The sequence below is a fragment of the Rhinoraja longicauda genome, chromosome 8, assembly GCF_053455715.1.
Source record: "Rhinoraja longicauda isolate Sanriku21f chromosome 8, sRhiLon1.1, whole genome shotgun sequence".
Lineage (NCBI taxonomy): Eukaryota > Metazoa > Chordata > Chondrichthyes > Rajiformes > Arhynchobatidae > Rhinoraja > Rhinoraja longicauda.
The window spans coordinates 45826083-45847554 of NC_135960.1; the positions used below are offsets into that span (position 1 = coordinate 45826083).

The 21472-nt window shown below is 44.2% G+C and overlaps 1 protein-coding gene across 1 annotated transcript in view; it reads left to right on the forward strand.

Moving 5' to 3' along the window:
- The window catches only part of pla2r1 (phospholipase A2 receptor 1), a 73679-nt gene that overhangs the window by 6029 nt on the left and 46178 nt on the right, over nt 1–21472 (forward strand). The window contains exons 2-9 of the mRNA XM_078404618.1: nt 4892–5275; nt 9202–9375; nt 9465–9629; nt 12761–12874; nt 14500–14649; nt 15538–15726; nt 19289–19446; nt 20996–21097. Of these exons, the coding sequence (XP_078260744.1) occupies nt 4892–5275; nt 9202–9375; nt 9465–9629; nt 12761–12874; nt 14500–14649; nt 15538–15726; nt 19289–19446; nt 20996–21097 (1436 nt within the window). The remainder of the gene's footprint in view (nt 1–4891; nt 5276–9201; nt 9376–9464; nt 9630–12760; nt 12875–14499; nt 14650–15537; nt 15727–19288; nt 19447–20995; nt 21098–21472) is intronic.

The window sequence follows — 21472 nt, forward strand, 5'->3', positions numbered from 1 at the left end:
AGGGTGTCAGCTAGGTGCATGTCCTTGCCGGGTTTGTAGATTAGTGTAATGTGGTATTTTTGGAGACGCAGCAGCATCCGTTGCAGTCTCGCCGGGGCAGCATGGAGTGGTTTGTTCAGTATGGAAATCAGTGGTTGGTGATCAGTCTCCACAATGGTAGCCTTGCCGAAAATGTGATCGTTGAACTTTTCACATGCAAAGACAACCGCCAACAGTTCTTTCTCGATTTGTGCGTAGCGTGTCTCCGCATCTGTCATGGTCCTTGAAGCATAAGCAATGGGCTGGTCATCCTGCAGGCACGCAGCACCGACCTTACTGGGATGCGTCGCAGGTCAGCGTAACTGGTCGATTGACGTCGAAATATGCCAGGGTGGGAGGACACGACATCAGGTGTCTGAGAGCGTCAAAAGCTCGCTGTTGTTGCTCATGCCACGTCCATGCAATGTCTTTGTGAGATAGCTGTCGCAGTGGAGCGGAGAGTTCACTAAAGTGAGGAATAAACTTGCCAAGATAGTTCACCATGCCCAGGAACCTCTGCAGGCTGGTGACGTCAGTCGGAACTGCCATCTCACTGATGGCTGCTGTCTTCTCAGGATCAGCCTTGAGGCCCTCACTGGTGAAAACATGTCCTACATAGTTTACCTTGTTGACACGGAACCTGCACTTGTTGGGGTTGAGTTTTAAGTGTATCTCCCTGGCACGATTGAGTACCTTCCTTAAGTTAACATCATGCTCCTGCACGTCCTTACCCGCCACGATAATGTCATCGACAACAATCGCACATGGGCATCTTTTCGAAGAGCTGCTCCATAGAGCGTTGAAACACTTCACTGGCCGCGTTAATGCCGAACGGCATCCGCAAGAATCTGTAGCGTCCGAAGGATGTGCTGAAAGTAGTGAGCAGAGATGATTTGTGGTCCAGGGGAATTTGCCAGAACGAGGTATTGGCATCGAGAACGGAGAACACTGTGGCCTTGCCCATGTGTGCGGCCACCTCCTCCACAGTGCGCATCGGGTGATGAGGTCGCTTGAGTGCAGTGTTTAAATCCCTCGGGTTGATGCATATACGTATCTCCCGCTTGTCCTTCTTGGTTGCGGCCACCATCGAGGATACCCAGTCAGTGGGCTCCGTAACAGGAGTAATAACTCCTAGAGCTTCCTTGAGTAAGTGATAGGCAGCTTGCCCAGTTCATCGCTGAAGATATCCTTATAGTTCGCGAGGATACGTTGTGTGGAGTCTGGGACTGGCGCAAGCTGATGCACGGCCTTGCCGAATGAAATCAGTCCCATGTCGATACATGCTTCAATGCCAAGGAGAGGCACGACTGTGCAATCAATGACGTAAAATTGTAAATTGTACGATTGTGCCGCGAGGTGGCACCGTAGCTCCACCACTCCAAGAGGAAGCACTTCGTTCCCCCCGTATGCCTGGAGGGTTGCGTCACATGTTTTTAATTCCTCAGCTCTACGAAGCCTTGAAAACTCGGCAAGAGATATGACGTTGCACGCCGCACCTGTGTCTATTTTCACAACAACAGGCACATTGTTTATCTTTAATGTGACCATGGGATCTTTGTGCTTAATTAACTGGCCCCGGACAGTGTGCATTGAGGCGAATTCCATCCACTGAAGGTGTACTGAAGTTTACAGTATCACTATCTGATAAGTCATGTGAAGGCTCTGGGTGTATCAAATGTACAGCTTGTTTTGTCCCAATCGTATTGGAACTTCTGCAGCACTTCAAGAAATGATTTCTCCGTTTGCAGCCATGACAAATCTGTCCAAAAGCCGGGCAGTTCTCCCGTTTGGCTATATGAGAGTAACCACAATTAGTACAATCACTAACGAGGCTGACGCCAGCCCTGCCAGGCTGGGCTTGTGTCACTTTGAACGGTCGACGATCCTTTCTGATAAATGGTCCCGTCGAGTCAACGCGCAAAACAGGCTGAGGCACGGCACTCAAAGTCCTTGTGTCGACATCCGTCAATTCATAAATCTGACAGGTGCTAATCGCTTTAGCTAGAGTAAGAACGCAATCACGCAGAAGGCCCCTTCTCGTCAGTGATACCACACACCAGCCTGTCTCTCGTGAGTTAATCACAGAGGTTACCAAATCTGCAACTTGACGCGGTGTATTTCAAAGAGTTGATATAGGCTTCAACCGGCTCACCCGGTTTCTGGGAACATGTAAAGAATTTGTGCCGTTCCAAGATAAGGTTAGTCTGCGGAGCACACAGCTGCCGAAATTTATTCTTAAGGCACACAGGGTCGTGAATCGTCTCGGCAGTTGTGATAACTGCACCAGCCGCATCCAGCACAGCCTCAACATAAACAAAGAGTTTCGCCCGACGGATTGCTTCCAAACCTGCAAGATTGAGGAGAATGGATGCTTGTACGTGGGGAGTCTTGTCGTGGTGTGCAGCAACAATGAATACATCGCAATCTTCCTCGAAGGTGCGCCAACGTTCACCGATGTTGCCGTCAAAGACAAGTGGATTAGGCCTCCAAAAAGAATCAGCCATGGTTAGAGACGTCAAAAGTCTTGAGGAAACAAATTGTGGTGACCCAAAAGCTAAATAACGGCCACCTCTGACACCATGTTTGTGAGTGTGTTCATTGAGAGGCACTCAGGTATATATATAAGTCCTTTATTAGCGGGTCCTTATAGTACAGATGCTGGCTTCCATTACCTCCAGTCCCCAACATGATTACCCAGCTAACACCAGGATAACACAGTACCAAACCCGGCCTGGATTACGGACCGGGTGCACAACAGTAAAACCAGACATGGATCTACAGTCGGCATGGAGTTGGTGGGCTGAAGGGCCCGTTTCCGTGTTGTATCTCTAAAGCTAAATCCAAAACTAGCGCACATTGCAGCCACATTTCTCTGATAGCAGGTACTGCAGGTTAACTGTGCACATGTTCACAAAGTATGCTTGGAAAACTCTCCCCATCCCTCCACTTCTGTACGTTTCTGTGCAAATATATATTCCCATGTTCAAACAACATCCACACGCCAAAAATCTGTTTTCCATTTGAAGAGATCTTGGAACAGTCATTGCGAATTCTAGAAGTTGAACTGATTAGTGGTTAGTCAATAGAGGATATTTTTCCATGAAGTTAACTTCAAATTTTGCCAACCTCTACAATGTTAAGTTTGGTTCAGGTCCATTAAGTTTGAGAAGCACAGAACCTAGTTCTTTTCATTGCTTCGTGTTTTTTTAAAATTCTTAACAAGGAGCTTTTATTCAATTAATTACAGAGTACTGAAAAGATCAAGACTGCAATTGGCAGTTTGTAAACATCAATCAAACCGTCATCAAAGTACAATGTGTATGGAAGAACTGCAGATGCTGGTTTACACCGAAGATAGACACAAACTGCTGGAGTAATTCAGCGGGACAGGCAGCATCTATGGAGAAAAAGTACAAGTGACGTTTCGTGTTGAGACCTTTCTTATCCACAATACACTCAACCCCCCTCCCCACCGTTCACAGGACAACCCAGTGCTTGAACGTGACTGATGGATCAATTTCTTTGAATGATTCCTGTTACTTTTTAATCTTTTTTTTTTGTAAATTAGAATAAGGTATTGATAATTGGCTTTGCTTTGCTACAAATATTATATTAACGTCCTGCAGTATATTTTTTACTTTAACCACTTGACTCAAGTTTATGTAGCAGTCCCTTTTTAATTTTAACATTTTGTTACTGATTTGGAACATACACTCTAAATATTTAGCTTAAAAATAGCTTTATTTTTACTCTTGGCTACTCACCAGTGACTAGAACAGTAAAATCTCGGATTTCAAGTTGTGGGATATTTTTTAAGCTTCTGTCCCCCAGTTAGGAAGGGTTACAGGAACAAGAAAAAGTCTTTGTGTCCTTTTGTGTAAGCAAGTTCCTTGTTTCTACAGAAAAAAAGTCTTGAATAATTTTTGCCTGTTTTTATTACAACCCTTCATTCAGTGTGTTGTGATAGGTGGAATTGAATGAAGGGACAGTGGTACAGCGGTGGAGTTGCTGCCTCACAGCGCCAGAGACTCAGATTCGCACCCGACTAAAGGGGCTGTCTATATGGACAATAGACAATAGACAATAGGTGCAGGAGGAGGCCATTCGGCCCTTCGAGCCAGCACCGCCATTCAATGTGATCATGGCTGATCATTCTCAATCAGTACCCCGTTCCTGCCTTCTCCCCATACCCCCTCACTCCGCTATCCTTAAGAGCTCTATCTAGCTCTCTCTTGAATGCATTCAGAGAATTGGCCTCCACTGCCTTCTGAGGCAGAGAATTCCACAGATTCACAACTCTCTGACTGAAAAAGTTTTTCCTCATCTCAGTTCTAAATGGCCTACCCCTTATTCTTAAACTGTGGCCCCTTGTTCTGGACTCCCCCAACATTGGGAACATGTTTCCTGCCTCTAACGTGTCCAACCCCTTAATGGAGTTTGTATGTTCTCCCTGTGACCATGTGTGTTTCCTCCGGGTGCTCCGGTTTCTTCCCACACTCCAAAGACGCCAAGAAGTAGGTTAATTAGTTTAGGTATCATTCTAAAACTGTACCTAGTGTGTAGGATAGTGCTAGTTTACAGGGATCGCTGGTCAGTGCAGACTTGGTGGGCTGAAGGTCCTGTGTCCGTACTCTATATCTAAAGTTTAAAGACTAGCTTACATGGGGCATCTTAGTCGGCATGGGCAAGTTGGGCTGAAGGGCCTGTTTCCTTGCTCCAATGGCTCTATGGTTATGACTTTAAAGTTTTTTTTTCTTCTTATGTTTCTCACTTTTGAAAGTAAGACTTTATTATTTTACGGTCGTAATCTTCCAATAATTAATTTTTACAGCATTCATTGCTCATTTGCTAACTTAGGTTTCTCCTTCCCTAGGTAAAAACTTCTTTATTCTGCAGAGTGAGCACGTCGACACGTGTATAAATGTGGAAGGTCAGGATCTTCGACTCGATGACTGTAGCCAGCCCTCAAGAAGCATGCTGTGGAAATGGGTATCTAAGCATAGACTTTTCCACTTAGACAGCAGCTCGTGTCTTGGACTGGAGATCAATGACAAACAGCGGCCTTTAAAGCTGTTCAGCTGTGATTCCACCACAGGAATCCTGCAGTGGCATTGCACTGGGAAGGTGCTAGCCGGTGCCTCCAAGTATAAGTTAGCCGTTGGACAAGGGCATCGTGTTGTGGCAGAGAGGAACATCTACGACAGATGGAGAAGGTACATGACTCAAGACGAAGGTCCATGTGAGCATCTTTATGAAGGTAGGACAATGCTGAAAAATTATAATTTGCAGAAGTACAAAAGAAATTGGAGAGACTGCAGAACTTCCCTGATAACTTTCTCCATCTCTAAGAGGTTCCTTTTAAAGATAGTTCTGTCTTATACATGCATCTGTGCTTTGGGGTCAAATATAATTTGATAAAATTTCCATGGAAAATCAATAGCACAATTAAACGCATTGAGGGTGATTTAGACATGCGGTTTGTTATAGTTCGTCTGTAGGTCACCTATATGTGTACAGCATTGTTACAGGCCAGCTGGTATCACATGGTGTGACTCTTGGTATTTTGTTTTATCTACAAGCTCCAGGGTAATTGAGGGTGAGTGCCTTAGGGATATTTTGTTGGTCTTGGTATTCGTTCATTATTGTGATACAGCGAACAACTTTATTTTGTGTGCTATTCATAGAACCGAGAAACCTAGAACGTAGTGTAGATGGAATCGGTGGAAGGGAGGTTAGATTGTGTGATGGACCGAGTGGCCTCCACAACTCTCTGCAACCATTCCAAAGACTTGACAGATGCATTCATTCTCCTGGGTAAGGTATGCAGGGAATAACCAAGTCATTCAGGGGCGGGACGTGAAAAAATGTCTTCATTCAGCAGCTCGTGAATCTCTGGGATTCTCTCCACCAGAGAGCTGTGGTAAGTTCCTTCACTGTCTTTTTTTCAATTGATTTTTACAGGAAGAGAAAGATAAGGGATTAGTGTGGGAAAGCGATGTTGAGCTAAAAAATAATATCTATTAGCTTATTTAGTAGTGAAGAGAAGCAGAGGGATGATTTTATAGAGGTGTATAAAATCATGCGAGAAATATCATCAAGAGTCAAGAGCGTTTCATTGTAATATGTCCTGAAAACTGACCACATGGGTTTTTCCAGATGCTCTGGTTTCCTCCCACATTCTAAAGACGTACAGGTTTGCCGGTTAATTGGCTTCAGTAAAATTGTAAATTGTAAATTGCCCCTCGTGTGTAGTATGGGGTGATCGCTAGCCGGTATGGACTCAGTGGGCTGAAGGGACTGTTTCTTCGCTGTATGTCTAAAATAAAGTCTAAAAGAAAGTTCAGAAATTTTTAAAAAGAACAATACCAGTGCCAAACTAAAGCAAAAAGATAGGCTAAAGGTAAAATAGATAGGTTCTTTTACCCAGAATAGGGGAATCAAGAGGTGAGAGTGGAAAGATTTAATAGGAACTTGAGGGTCAACTCTTTCACACAAGGGATGGTGGGTGTATGGAACTAGCCACCAGAGGAGGTAGTTGAGGCAGGTACTATAACAACATTTAAAAGACATTTGGACAGGTACATGGATAGGAAAAGTTCAGAGGGATATGGACCAGACGGCCAAATGGATGGGACATCTTGGTCAACATGGACAAGTTGGGCCAAAGGGCCTGTATCTGTGCTCACTGACTCTCGAAGGTATGAGGATCTGAATGACGGTACTGTTACATCAGCTTCTTGCGTTTGACACCAAGGCACCCACAAACACTATTTTGATGTAAAAAAAAGGAACTGCAGATGCTGGTTTACAAAAAAAAGACACAAAGTACTGAAGTAACTCAGTGGGTCAGGCAGCATCTCTGGTGAACATGGATAGGTGACATTTGGGATCGGGACCCATCTTCAGACTATTTCAAACATTTGAGACTATTCACTATTTCGATCATATTCCCTGATGGATTGCTGAGTGTTGAGCAGGGGTGTGAACTACAGTGCAGATATACTTTATAAAGCATTAATCCTACAAGTTGTTTGCTTGTGTTAGCAACATATTAGAGCAAACACAATTAACAAGGAATCATAGATTTTTAGTGAAACCTGTGGCTGCAGAGCCCCCTAGTGCCCACACACCAGCAGGTGTCATGATTGAAATATTTGGTTCATGGAACTCTCAATGTCATGTGAGATAGGAGAATTAGACCATTTGGCCCAAATCATGGCTAATCTATCTTACCCTCACAACCCCATTCTTCTGCCTTCTTCCCGTTACCTTTGACACCCTTACTAATCAAGAACCTGTCAAACCACGCTCCAAAATACCCAATGCATAGACGCATAGACAATAGTGCAGGAGTAGGCCATTCGGTCCTTTGAGCTAGCACTGCCATTCAATGTGATTATGGCTGATCATCCACAAACAGTACCCCATTCCTGCCTTCTCCCCATACCCCTTGATTCCGCTAGCCCCAAGAGCTCCTATCTAACTCTCTTTTGAATGCATCCAGTGAATCGGCCTCCATTGCCTTCCGAGGTAGAGAATTCCACAAATTCACGACTCTCTGTGTGAAAACGTTTTTCCTCATCTCAGTTCGAAATGGCTTACCCCTTATTCTTAAACTGTGGCCTCTGATTCTGGACTCTCCCAACACCAGGAGCATGTTTCCTGCATCTAGCCTGTCCAATCCTTTAATAATTTTATATGTTTCTATAAGATCCCCTCTCATCCTTCAAAATTCCAGTGAATGACCTGATCACAATTCATTGCTGATTGTGGCAATGAATTCCACAGATTCATTACCTTCTGACTAAAGAAATTCCTCCTCAGTGCCATTCTGAAGCTACGTCCTTTTATTCTGAGGCTGTGCCCTCTGGTCCTGGACTCTCCTGGGCCCTTTTTTCAGACACTCCAACCTGATACATCATCTCCACAGATACATTTCCTTCACAGATGCTGCCTGTCCCTTTCTTCCAGCACTTTATGATTTGCAAAAATAAAGGAATTCTATAAACTCAGTTAAAATCACCATGGGGGTTTGTTGCTGATTGTCCACTATAACCGAGTGTAATAGTTGGCATTTCATAGACATAGAGTTAAACATAGAAAATAGGTGCAGGAGGAGGCCATTTGGCCCTTCAAGCCAGCACTGCCATTCATTGTGATCATGGCTGATCATCCACAATCAGTAACCTGTGCCTGACTTCTCTCCATATCCCTTGATTCCACTAGCCCCAAGAGCTCTATCTAACTCTCTTTTAAGTTCATCCAGTAAGTTTGCCTGCACTGCCTTCAGTGGCAGAGAATTCCACAAATTCAAAACTCTCTGGGTGAAAAGGTTTTTTCTCACCTCAGTTTTAAATAGCCTCCCCTATTCTTAGACTGTGGCGCCTGGTTGTGTCTGCACATTTCATGTGTAGAGGCCCAATAACAGCTTTTAGGTTGAGGAAGAAGTGCACTGACAGAGGTGCCTGTTTCCAGCTGAATCATTAAAGTAAAGCTTTACCTGCCCTGTGCTACAAAGCTCCCAGTTCTTGTACGGTAATACAGGCGGTGGCGGTGGTAATGATGGCGGCTGAGGAAGCGGCCAGGGGCAGCTTGGGCAGCCATCGGCATGTCCGCCCACTATAACCAAAATCCAAAATTGTGGAAGCAGCCCAGACCATCACACAAACCAACCTCCCTTCCATTGACTCCATCTACACTTCATGTTGCCTCGGCAAGGTCATCAGCATAATCAAGGACCAGTCTCACCCCGGTCATTCCAGCTTCTCCCCTCTCCCATCAGGCAACAGGTACAGAAGTGTGAAAACGCGCACCCCCCCAGGTACAGGGGCAGTTTCTTACCAACTTATCAAAACAACTGAAACATTCTATCACCAACGAGAGAGCGGTTCTGACCTCCCATCTACCTCATTGGAGACCCTCAGACTATCTTTAATCTGACTTTACTGGACTTTATGTTGCACAAAATATTATTCCCTTTATCCCATATCTGTACACTGTGGACGGCTTGAGTGTAATTATATATTGTATTGTCGCTGACTGGATAGCACATGACCAAAAGCTTTTCATTCTACCTCAGTATACGTGAGAATATATCAAACTAAACTACAGTTATAAAGGTGTCGGTAAAAACGAGGGTTTATTGTTTTGGTCAAAACTGTTCAATGTTCTTTTATTTTCCAGACATCCACACTGTGCTAGGAACCTCCAGAGGAATGCCTTGTGCCCTGCCATTTAAATATAATAATAAATGGTACCATGAGTGCACAGATGAAGGTAGAGAAGATAAATTACTGTGGTGCGCAACCACCAGCAATTACGATGTTGATGAAAAATGGGGATTTTGCCCAAACTCAGGTAAGAGTTAATGGGAACTATTTAAAATCATCAACAGCTTCATTTAGTTTAAAGTGAGATGCCCAATGGTTTTGTTCTGCATTTTCCAGACACAGGATGCGATTTGCTCTGGGAGAAAGATCCTGTTTCACAGACTTGCTATCAGTTTAATCTCTTTGCTCTGCAGTCTTGGAATGAGGCACGTGTTTCATGTAAGGCACAAGGCGGAGACTTGTTGGCTATCAGGGATCGTGAGCAGCAGGAGTACTTAAAAAGTAAGTTCAAAAACGGCACCCTCTGATGTTTTAACCTGAGGAAGTTATATACTACAGTAAACCCTCACTATCATGGACCATGATGGGTGGGTTGGGGGTATGGTGTCCATTATTGACAATTGTCCGCTATAACCAAGTGGAGAGGGTAAAGTTTAACCCAAGACCGAGAGGAAAGACACACTGTGTTGGGGAGGGAGGGTTTAACCAACGGGGCTTCACAAGACGGGGAGCTGTGGAGCCTCAAGCCCCGCACGCTGTGCACCTGGGACGGGCCCAGTACTCACGCCGCCCTCATGCTGCTCGCTTCCTCCGCTGCCTTACAGCGCCAGAGACCTGGGTTCGATCCTGACCCCAGGTGCTGTCTGCACGGAGTTTGTACATTCTTCCTGTGACTGCGTGGGTTTTATCCGTGTGCTCCAGTTTCCTCCCACATTCCAAAGCCATGTGGGCTTGTGGGTTAATTGGTCACTGTAAATTGTCCCTAGTGTGTTGGATAGAAAGAGTGAAAGGGGTGATTGCTGGTCGGCGTGGACTTGGGACAAAGGCCCTGTTTCCACACTGTATGTCTAAAGCACGCCGATCATTGATCACCCGTTCACACTAGTTCTCTCATCCACTCCCTACATACTCGGGGCAATTTACAGGAGCCAATTAACCTGCAAACCTGCATGTCTTTGGGATGTGGGCAGAAACCGGAGCACACGGAGGAAACCAGTTTGGCCAGTCATTGTTATTTAATTGTTAATATTCCAGGCATACCTTTGATGTAAGTGCATAGACTAATAACAGACTTTTAGGTTAAGAGTACCATTAGAAATTCATTTTATTATGTAACTGTTTTATATTGAGCTAATGCATTATCCATGTTTATAAGTATGCTTAGATGTGTTTAGTTTAGTTTAGTGTCATGTGAGCCGACATACAGGGAAAAGCTTTTTTGTTGCGTGCTAACCAGTCAGCGGAAAGACAGCACGTGATTACAGTCAAGCCATCCACAGAGTACAGATAAAGGGTATAGGGAATGACGTTTAGTGCATGATAATGTCCTGAAAAGTCAAGTTAAAGATAGTCCAATTACTCCAATGAGGTAGGTGGGAGATCAGGACCGCTCTCTAGTTGTTGATAGAATGGATTAATTGCTGGATAACAGCTGGGAAGAAACTGTCCCTGAATAATGTTTTCTCTTCCATATGTGATTTTTTTTTCCCACCTCATTATGTCATTAAAAGTTATTCTCAACATGGAGAGTCTTTGCAGTGCAGTAGACATTATCTACATGGATTTTAGCAAGACCTTTGACAAGACACGCAGGCACATGGAATCCAGGGTGAGCTGGTTTATTCAGCGCAAAGAGACTCTGAAGAAGGGTCTCGACCCGAAACATCACCTATTCCTTTCTTCCGGAGGTGCTGCTGACCTGCTGAGTTACTCCAGCATTCTGTGTCTATCATCACTTAAATGCAAAGTTAGCTTGAAGTTAGGAGACAGAGGGTGGCAGTAAAGGGTTCTTTTTCAGACTGGAGGTCTGTAACACTTGGGATTGGTGCTGTGTCCACTGCTGTTTGTTATTTACAGTATAATTAACAATTTGAATGAGAATGTAGGTAGGATTGTTATTTAGTTTGCCGATGACACTAAAATTGTCGGTGGAGTGGACAGTGAAGAAAATTATCTAAGATTATAAAGGAATCTTAATCAATTGGGCCAGTGGGCCGAGACATGGCAGATGGAGTTTAAGTCGAACACATGAAAGGTATTACTTTTTGGTAAGACAAATCGGGGCAGGATTGTGACTGAAAATGTTTGGGCCTTGGGGAGTGTTGTAGAATGGAGACCTTGGGGTGCAGATACATAGTTCCATGAAAGTGGCAACTCAGGTAGACAGGATGGTAAAAATATGTTTTTGACATACTTACCTTTATTGGTTGGGGTATTGAGTACAAGAGTTAGGATGCCATGGTACTGCTGTACAAGATGTTGGTGAGGCCACATTTAGAACCTCATCTGATTGCCCTGTGATGGGAAGGATGTCAATAAGCTGGAAAAGGTGCAAAAAATTTGGTTTGGTTTTGACATTCTGTTAGTCAACATGACCAAGAGGATAGGAAAGGTTCAGTGAGTTATGGGCCAAACATGGGTAAATGGGACTAACTTAAATGGGCATCTTGGTCAGGATTGACCAGTTGTGCCAAAGGGTCTGTTACTGTGTTCTGTGACTATGACTGAAAATGGAAACAGTGCAGAGACCTGGAATGTGATTAAATGGTTAATCATCATTAATGGACAGTTTTTTGAAGATGTGACCAAAAAGGTTGATGAGGGCAGAGCTGTAGATGTATATGTGGATTTCAGCAAGACATTCAACAAGGTTTCACATGGTAGGCTGCTCTGGATGGTTAAATCCCATGGGAATCAAGGAGAGATAGCTGACTGGCTAGAAAAATGGCTTCATGGAAAGAAACAGAGGGTGGTGGTGGAAGATTGCTTCTTGGACTGGAGGCCTATGACTAGTGGTGTGTCTCAGGGTTTGGTGCTGGGCCTATTGTTGTTTGTCATCTATATCAATGATTTGATGAGAGCGTACAAGGTATGATTACCAAGTTTGCAGGTGACACATAAGTGGGTGGTATTGTAGATAGTCAAAATGGTTGTCAAAAATTGCAGCAGGATCTTGATCGGTTCAGCAGGTGGGCCAATACTAAACTATGGATAATGTAAGAGATATTCTGAGAGACATTTTGGTTTATTGGCCTGCTTCGGCCTAGTAATGGAAATGGCATGACAGAAAAGCCCTATTAAACATCTCCCTCATTGGAGACCCTCGAACTATGATTAATCGGATTTTACTGGACGTTATCTTCCATTAAACATTATTCCCTTTATCCTGCATCTGTACGCTGTGTATGGCTTTATTGTAATCATGTATAGTCTTTCCTCTGATTGGATAGCATGCAACAAAAGGCTTTTCACTGTACCTCGGAACACGTGACAACAAACTAAACTAAACTAAAGTAGTTTGACACATTTTTGTTTTGTGGGTTTGCATCGGACTAGTAATGGAAATGATATGACAGATACGCCTCAATAAGCACATTGTGAAATTGTTATGTTGCTGTTAACCTTCCTTACAGAGCGGCTGCAAAATGCTGGAATTCTGGCGTGGATAGGGTTAAATCACTTGGACGAAGATTCTGGATGGCAATGGGCAGACAAAGCGCCATTGAGCTTTGTAAATTGGGATGCAGGTATTTGGCAATTACCAACAACACCCTCCTTTTTTTCTCTATACCATGTGCGCATCCTGATGGTCACCCATTTCCCCCAATATCCTGCCCCCCCCCTCTTTCCTCTCCCCGCACCTCCCCCCCCATCCCCTTCCCCCTATATCCCTTCCTCTGACTTCTAATTTTACGCCTCTCCTCACTTATCTCATTTGTGTCGTTCCCCATCTCTGGCCTTTGTCAAGCCATCTTCCAATCAACTCTCCCCCCACCCTCACCTGTATCTACCTGTCACTTGTTGGTCTTTGTCCTACACCCACCTCTCTCCCCATTTTCCTCCCCACTACAACAAGCCGGGTTCCAGCCAAAACGTCACCCTTCCATGTTCTCCAGAGATGCTTCACTGAGTTTCTCCAGCACATTGTAACAGATGATGGATACCTCCTGTGCCAAACATCCTCTGCTTCCAACGTTTCAAGATAAACTCATCCATCCTATCCAAACACAAGGAACTGCAGCTGCTGGCGGACAAATAAAAAGATACAAAGTGCTGGAGTAACACAGCAGGGTCAGGGATGATCTGTGGAAAACAGATAGGTGACTTCATAGCTGCTGCCTGACCCTTGAGGTAATCCAGCATTTTGTGTGTTTTTTGTAAACCAGCATCTGCAGTTCCTTGTGTCAACATGAAACTGAAAATTTCTGGTTTGATGTAGGCCTAATTAGCCTATTCAATTGTCTTTGTGCTTTAAAAGTTGTGTAAATAAGAAGATGGCGCCCAATCCAGGTGACTCTCTGTGTGTTGATCTCAGAAGTGGACCTGCAATCACGTATTAAAACAGCTCCACTCTTTTAAACCGCTAATCCAACAGTAGCATTTCTTACTTTAACTATGCTCTTCTTAACCTCCTCTATTCCCTTTATCCTGTATTTTGAGTTTTACTTTGAGAGTAACAGCATTGGCAACAGGCCCTTTGGCCCACCAAATCCGCGCCAATCAGTGATCACTCCGTACACTAGCACTATCCTACACACTAGGGACAATCTACAATTTACAGAAACCAATTAACCTACCAACCCGTTTTGGAATGTGGGAGGAAACCAGAGCACCCAGAGAAAACGCACGGGTCACAGGGAGAACATGCAAACTCCGCACAGACAGCACCCATGGTCAGGATCAAACCCAGGTCGCTGGTGTTGTAAGGCTGCTGCACCACTGTGCAGCCTTAACCAAACATTAAGTCACACTATCTATATACTAAAACTCGTTTGTTATCTTGTTTGTGACTGAACTTCAGCCAAAACGGTACACGATAGCACGACAATCTTAGGCCCACATTACTCACCATTGTCACTTTAGTGATAATGCAAGTAGTTTTATTCAAATCGGTGTTATATTTTTTAAGTTATTCACATTTTAAAGTTTAAAAGGAGGGGAGCGGGAGGGAAGGAGGAGTGGGGGAGAAGGGAGAGGGAGGGAGGCGTTGAGGAGAGAGGGGAGGGGGGAAGGACAAGGTGCTGCACCAATGCAGGAGAGGTTTGGGCCCAACGGGTCCACTTTGCCTAGTTAAAAAATTAATTTAAGTATAACGTAAAGCGTTATGGAGAGAACTCCCCAATTGAAATGCTTTCAACTTGCTTTTATTTAGAGCAGTCCCCAGTACCTTTGTTTGAAACACACCATTGTGGGACACTAGATTCTAAATTAGGCTTCAGTTGGAGCAGAGCCGTGTGTGAGACCACGCTGCCCTATATTTGTGAGAAAAGTTTGAACTCATCAAGAAAAGTTAATCCCTTCGGTAAGTAACGTTAATTTATTTACTTGTCCTTTCGTTCTTCCTTTTTCCCTACCAGAATGGATAAACTATGATGATAGTCGGTGCTTTGTTTATGGTGGTACAGCAATTGGTATTGGTAAGAATTAAAAACTAGATAAGATCTATTGTATAAGATCATGAGAGGATTAGATAGGGTGAATTCACAGAGTCCTTTACCCAGAGGAGGGGAATCAAGAATGAGAGGTCATAGATCTAAGCTGAAGGAGGGAAACATTTAATAGGAACTCGGGGGGGCAACCTTTTCACATACAGAGGATCGTGGGCGTATGCAACGAGCTGCCGGAGGAGGTAGTTGAGGCAAGTACTATCGCAACATTTTAAAAACATTTGGACAGGTACATGGATAGGACAGGTTTAGAGAGATATGGGCGAAATGCAGGCAGGTGGGAATAGTACAGATGATGATGATACCTTTACAGTGAAACCTACACCTCGATACAGTGAAATTATTCTTTTTGCGTACAAAGTACACAAGAGTCACCACAAAGGCGCCAACAAAGTAACAAAAGGTACTGTAGATAATGTTAGTCCCCTACAAACCTGCACGTTTTTGGGACATGGGAGGCAACCGGAGTAGTTTAGTTTAGTTTAGAGATACAGCGTGGAAACAGGCCCTTCGGCCCACCAGGTCCACTCCGACCAGCGATCCCTGCAAATTTACACAAACATCCACACACTGGGGACAATTGACACTTATACCAAGTACACAAACCCAAACTAAGTAACCTACAAAGTACTCAAAGGAAACCAAACCAGACCAGAATGAACCAAACCATCATTAACCTCGTACGTTGATTGTTTTGCAATGCCAGGTTGAGAATCTAAGTGTCTTTTTTACTGGCTTGACAGAGTTCTGGCAGTTCAGAGCTACACGCTGTGGGCCAGACTGGCTTTCTCACAATGGCTTCTGCTACAAGATTTACAAGGAGGTTCGGGGCTGGAAGGATGCACTGACCTCCTGTCGCGAAAACGGAAGTGATCTCGTCAGTGTCCATTCCATAGCAGATGTGGGGAGCCTCTTGAAGTTATTTATAAATGGTGAGTACAGGCTTAGTTAGTTTGGAGATACAGCATCGAAACAGGCCCTTCAGCCCACCAAGCCTGAGCCAACCAGCAATCACCCCGTACACAAGCACTATCCTACACACGAGGGGCAATTTACAACAGCCAATTAAACTACAAATCTGTATGTCTTTGGGATGTGGGAGGAAACCGGAGCACCTGGGGAAAACCCACGTGGTCACAGAGAGAGAACGTGCAAACTCCAGACAGACAGCACCCGTAGTCAGGATCAAACTTCCAACTTTTTTTAATGAATCAGTCAGGGCTTTTAATTTATGCACCAGCCTCCTTTGTGGGACCTTTTGAAAGCAAGTTCTCCTCTATCAACTATAACTTGGATGAAAAAAGATTTTGCAAATCACTTCCCTCAAACTAGAATTTCAGATTCAGGATTCAGGATATCTTTATTTGTCATCCAAAAAAACAAGTTTTTTGGACGAAATTTAGTCACCCACAGTCCAACAATAAGAGCAACAAAATAAACAAATTACACAACCCCAACCAACACACAAAAAAGAAACATCCATCACAGTGAGTCTCCTCCAGTCACCTCCCCACTGTGATGGAAGGCCAGAATGTCTTTTCCCTTCCCCTGCTGTCTTCTCCCGCGGTCAGGCTGTTGTCGTTGCCGCGCCGGACGGTGAAAGGTCCGCAGCGGGCCGACCCAAGCCCCGCGATCCGGGGCGGGCGAACACGCTGCCGCTGCCAGAGCTCCCGATGTCGGCATCCACGCGGCCCGAGCCTAAGGCGAGTCGCAGCCGCTCCCGCAGCCTCTGAGGACGGCCGGCTCCGCTGATGGTGAGTCCGGTCCGCGGGCTCTGCGAACCAGAGCCCTGGAGGCCGCCAGCTCCAGGCGTTGGGCCGATGGTAGGCCGCAGCACGAACGGAGATAATATTGAGATGTATATTTGTACCAGTTACCGGTTGGATGCTTGCTGTATAACTCATCCCAATTTTTTTTAAATGCCGGCGGCACAGTGGTGCAGCGGTAGAGTTGCGCCTGAAACCCAGGTTCGATCCTGACTATGATGCTGTCTGTACGGAGTTTGCATGTTCTCCCTGTGACCGCATGGGTTTACTCCAGGTGCTCCGGTTTCCTCCCACCCTCCAAAGACATACAGGTTTGTAGTTAATTGGCTTTGGTAAAATTGTAAATTGTCACTGCACTGTATCTCTAAACTCTTTTTAAAAACTCTAAACAATTTCAATTGCATGCAAATCTTAGGATTTTTGGCACAAAGTCCCCATAATCTGTTACAAAGTGCTGCATCCACCTCTCACTTGCCACGCTTTCTCTTCCAGCTTTCTCCCCCCTTCTACAATCAGTCTGAAGAAAAGCCCCGACCCGAAACGTCACCTGTCTTTGTTCGCCAGAGGTGCTGCCTGACACGCTGAGTTACTCCAGCACTTTATGTCTTTATTTTGTAAATGCCACCAGCATTATCAAGGACCCGGCCCAGTCACTCTCTCTTCTCCCCTCTCCCACCAGGCAAGAGGTACAGACGTGTGAAAATGCACACCTCCAGCTTCAGGGACAGTTTCATCCCAGCTGGTATCAGGCAACTGAACTGTCCTATCAGTCTATTCTTTAGTCAGAGGGTGGTGAATCTGTGGAATTCTTTGCCACAGAAGGCTGTAGAGCCCAAGTCAGTGGATATTTTCAAGGCAGAGATAGATAGATTATTGATTAGTACAGGTGTCAGAGGTTATGGGGAGAAGGCAGGAGAATGAGGTTAGGAGGGTGATAGATCAGCCATGATTGAATGGCGGAGTAGACTTGATGGGTCGAATGGTGTAATTCTACTCCTATTCCTTATGACCTTATCACCCTATCACCAATTAGAGAGTGGTCCTGACCTCCCATCTACCTCTTTAGAGACCCTCAGACCATCTTTAACCGGACTTTACTGGAATTTATTTTGCACTAAACATGATTCCGTTCATCCTGTATCTGTACACTGTGGACGGCTCGATTGAAATCATGTATCGTCTTTCCACCAACTGGATAGCACGTAACAAAAGAGCCTTTCACTGCATGTGACAATAAACTAAACTAAACTTATCTAAGGTATATTTCTGCCCCAATACTCCAGTCCTCTGCGCTAGGATTGTTAATTTTAGGCCCTTTGTCCATGATGTCTCCATTTTAAAACATCACATCTTTTAATTTTCCGCCAATTCTTTCCTAAGGGCTTTCCCTTCCTATTCTTTGTTTTAATTGCAACTTTTTCATAAACAATTCCAAGGTCTCTATTTCACACATTCCCTGTGCCAAAATATTCAATTCTCTATCAGCTCTTGTATAAGGACCCTGAAATTTATCTTAAAGGTATGTACAGTGACGTAGGCTGCAGCATGTAAAGTCTTTGCTTCCGATACAGACCAGGCTGACCAGGAAATGTTTATTTGGAACTAATTTGGATAATGCATTGAACACAAAGTGCTGGAGTAACTCAGCGGGTCAGGCAGCATCTCTGGAGAACATGGATAGGTAACGTTTCGGGTCAGGACCCTTCTCCAGACAGGTAATAGGAATACAGATTAATGGTTCAATGGTTCTTTATTGTCACATGCACCAAGGTACAATTCAATTATTTTTCTGCATACAGTTCAGTAAAATTATTGCCATACATAGGTACAATCCCAGGATAAGTATAGGATGTATAGAAACAGCACGTGGAGTCCATAGGCAAGAGTCGTCAGATGTTGGTGCCATTTTCAAAGTCCCAGCTGCAGCTGGCCATCAAGGCCCCTTGCAGCTATCACCTCTGTCCAGAACATCCAGCGAATCTGAAAACTGTAACACCCAGGTTCAGGAACAGCTTCTTCCCAACAACCATCAGGCTCTTGAACACTGCAAACATCAACTAAACTACGAACTACAACATGTTTTGGTTGCACTAGGCACTTCAGGCTCATTTTGCACTAATATTTTCTTTTAATTTATTAAACCTTTTTTATTCATATTATCTATTGGACATTATGTTGCAGAAAGATTTCATTGTTCTGTTTTTCGATACATATGATAATTAAACATTCATACAGCATGGAAACAGGCCCATCAGCCCAACTTGCCCATGCTTACCAAGATGCCCCCTCTACACTAATCCCAATTGTCTGTGTTTGGCCTATATCCCTCTAAATCTATCTTATACATGTACCTGTCCAAATCTTATTTAAACGTTGTAATAGTACCTGCCTCCTCTAGCAGCTCGTTCCATATACCTACCACCATCTGTGAAAAAATGTTGTCCCACGGGTTCCTATTAAATCTCTCCTCCCTCACCTTAAACTTGTCCTTTGTTTCTTGATTCCCCAATTCTGGCTAAAAGACTACATTTACCCTACCTTTTCCTTTTGTGATCTTGTACACCTCTATAAGATCGCTCCTCATCCTCCTGCGCTCCACTCCTGGTGTGGCCCTCTAGTCTTTGACATTTCCATCCTTTGGATAAAGGTTCTGACTGCCTACCCTATATCAGATAATGATCATGATTCTTGTATTCACTCTTAAATTGTGTTTTTTTTTTTCTGACAGAAACTGTGTCAGAGGTGTGGACTGGACTATACAATAACAGAACCCCTGCTGAATTTACGTGGTCTGAGGAATCGCCTGTCACGTTCACGTACTGGTACAAGAACCAACCAAACTTTCCATACAGCGCCAGAGAACACTGCGTGTCATTGCAGACGATTGTAAATATGTTTACTCATTATCCTTGCTTTCTAAATCTGTTGTATTATTGTCCAGTCAAAAATATTTTGGTACCGCTCAGGAAATGCACTTGCCTTCATTGAGTTAATACAGGCACCTTGCGTTTTACGCAGGGGCTCTGCTTTTGAAAAGCAGCGTGTAAGTCACAAAGCAGCGTAAATCAAACATAAGCCGGGCACTGCCAGATGGTGCCAGCCATAAATTTGTGAGTGTTATACCGAAATAGGTGCGCGTAAATTAAAGTTATTAATCAGACAAATAAATAGATGGGCGGCACAATGGCGCAGCGGTAGAGTTGCTGCATTACGGCGCCAGGTTTGATCCTGACCACGAGTGCTGTCTGTACGGAGTTTGTATGTTCTCCCCGTGATCTGCGTCAGTTTACTCCAGGTGCTCCAGTTTCCTCCCACACTCCAAAGACTTACAGGTCTGGAGGTTGACTGGCTTTGGTAAAATTGTATGTTGTCCCTAGCGTGTAGGATAGTGTTAGTGTGCGGGGGTTGCTGGTCGGCACAGACTCTGTGGGCCGAAGGGCCTGTTTCTGCACTGTATTTCTAAACTAAACTAAAAACGAGCGTGTTATTCTTAAGATGCGTAAATCAAGCATGCGTAAAACGTCTGAAATCTAAGATATTGTCAGCCTTTGACTTTTCTTGACATCAAAAGAGCTTATGTAATTTTTCATCATTATAAATTATTATTTTCTCTGGAACACCGGAGGTTGAGAGGAGACATGATGGAAGTGTGTCAAATTCTAAGAGGCTTAGATAGGGCCAGTCAGAAGCTTTAGTTCCTCTGGATGGAAAGATCGAATACTCGAGGGCTTCTCAAATTCTCTACAGATTATCATATCATCATATCATATATATACAGCCGGAAACAGGCCTTTTCGGCCCTCCAAGTCCGTGCCGCCCAGTGATCCCCGTACATTAACACTATCCTACACCCACTAGGGACAATTTTTACATTTACCCAGCCAATTAACCTACATACCTGTACGTCTTTGGAGTGTGGGAGGAAACCGAAGATCTCGGAGAAAACCCACGCAGGTCACGGGGAGAACGTACAAACTCCTTACAGTGCAGCACCCGTAGTCAGGATCGAACCTGAGTCTCCGGCGCTGCATTCGCTGTAAAGCAGCAACTCTACCGCTGCGCTACCGTGAGACAAGACAGATTTTTTTATCATCTGTTGTCAGGGGATAACTATCTTAACTTTCTCTTAATATAAACATAGTTTGTTTGAAGCTATATCAACTTGTACCTTATACAAGTTCAGTGTCACTGCTGAATGCCTGTGTCTTTATTTAACCTCCACAACTTCACAAGCAGTGGTAAATTAACATCTTAATTTAAAGTCAGTAGGTTATTTGCACATGTCAAATTTGTTGCTTTCATAAGTAGGAGTATGGTGAATTTTCGTGGATGTTTGCAGTTGGCGAAATCAGATACTGTGATTAGGTACGATTTGTGCTGTCGCTGTACAATGTTTTTTGTTTGTGACATGAATTGTGTTTCTTTATTTCAATAGAATGGCCAGTGGAAAGTTAAAGACTGTCAGGAGAAAATGTGGAGCGTCTGTAAGAAACCAGGAAAAGTGGAACAGGAAGGAAAAGATAAAGGCTGTCTTGAGGTGGGATATGTATTTCATAGAATGGTGTATTGTTTTTAATAATTTACCTTAATTGTGTTTGGTTCTTACTGTTGTGTAAAAGTGGTTCTTACTGTTGTGTGGACTTTTGTAGGATCATGAAAAATCATTTGAAAGGAATTTTAGTTTAATTTAGAGATACAGCGTGGGAACAGGCCTTTTGGCCCACTGAGTCCGCGCCTGTACACTAGTTCTATCCTACACACTAGGGACAATATTACAGAAGCCCTTTAACCTACAAACCTGCACGTCTTTGGGATGTGGGAGGAAATTGGAGCACACAGAGAAAACCCACACGGTCACAGGGAGAATGTGCAAACTCCGTACAGACAGCACCCATAGTCAGGATCTCTGGCG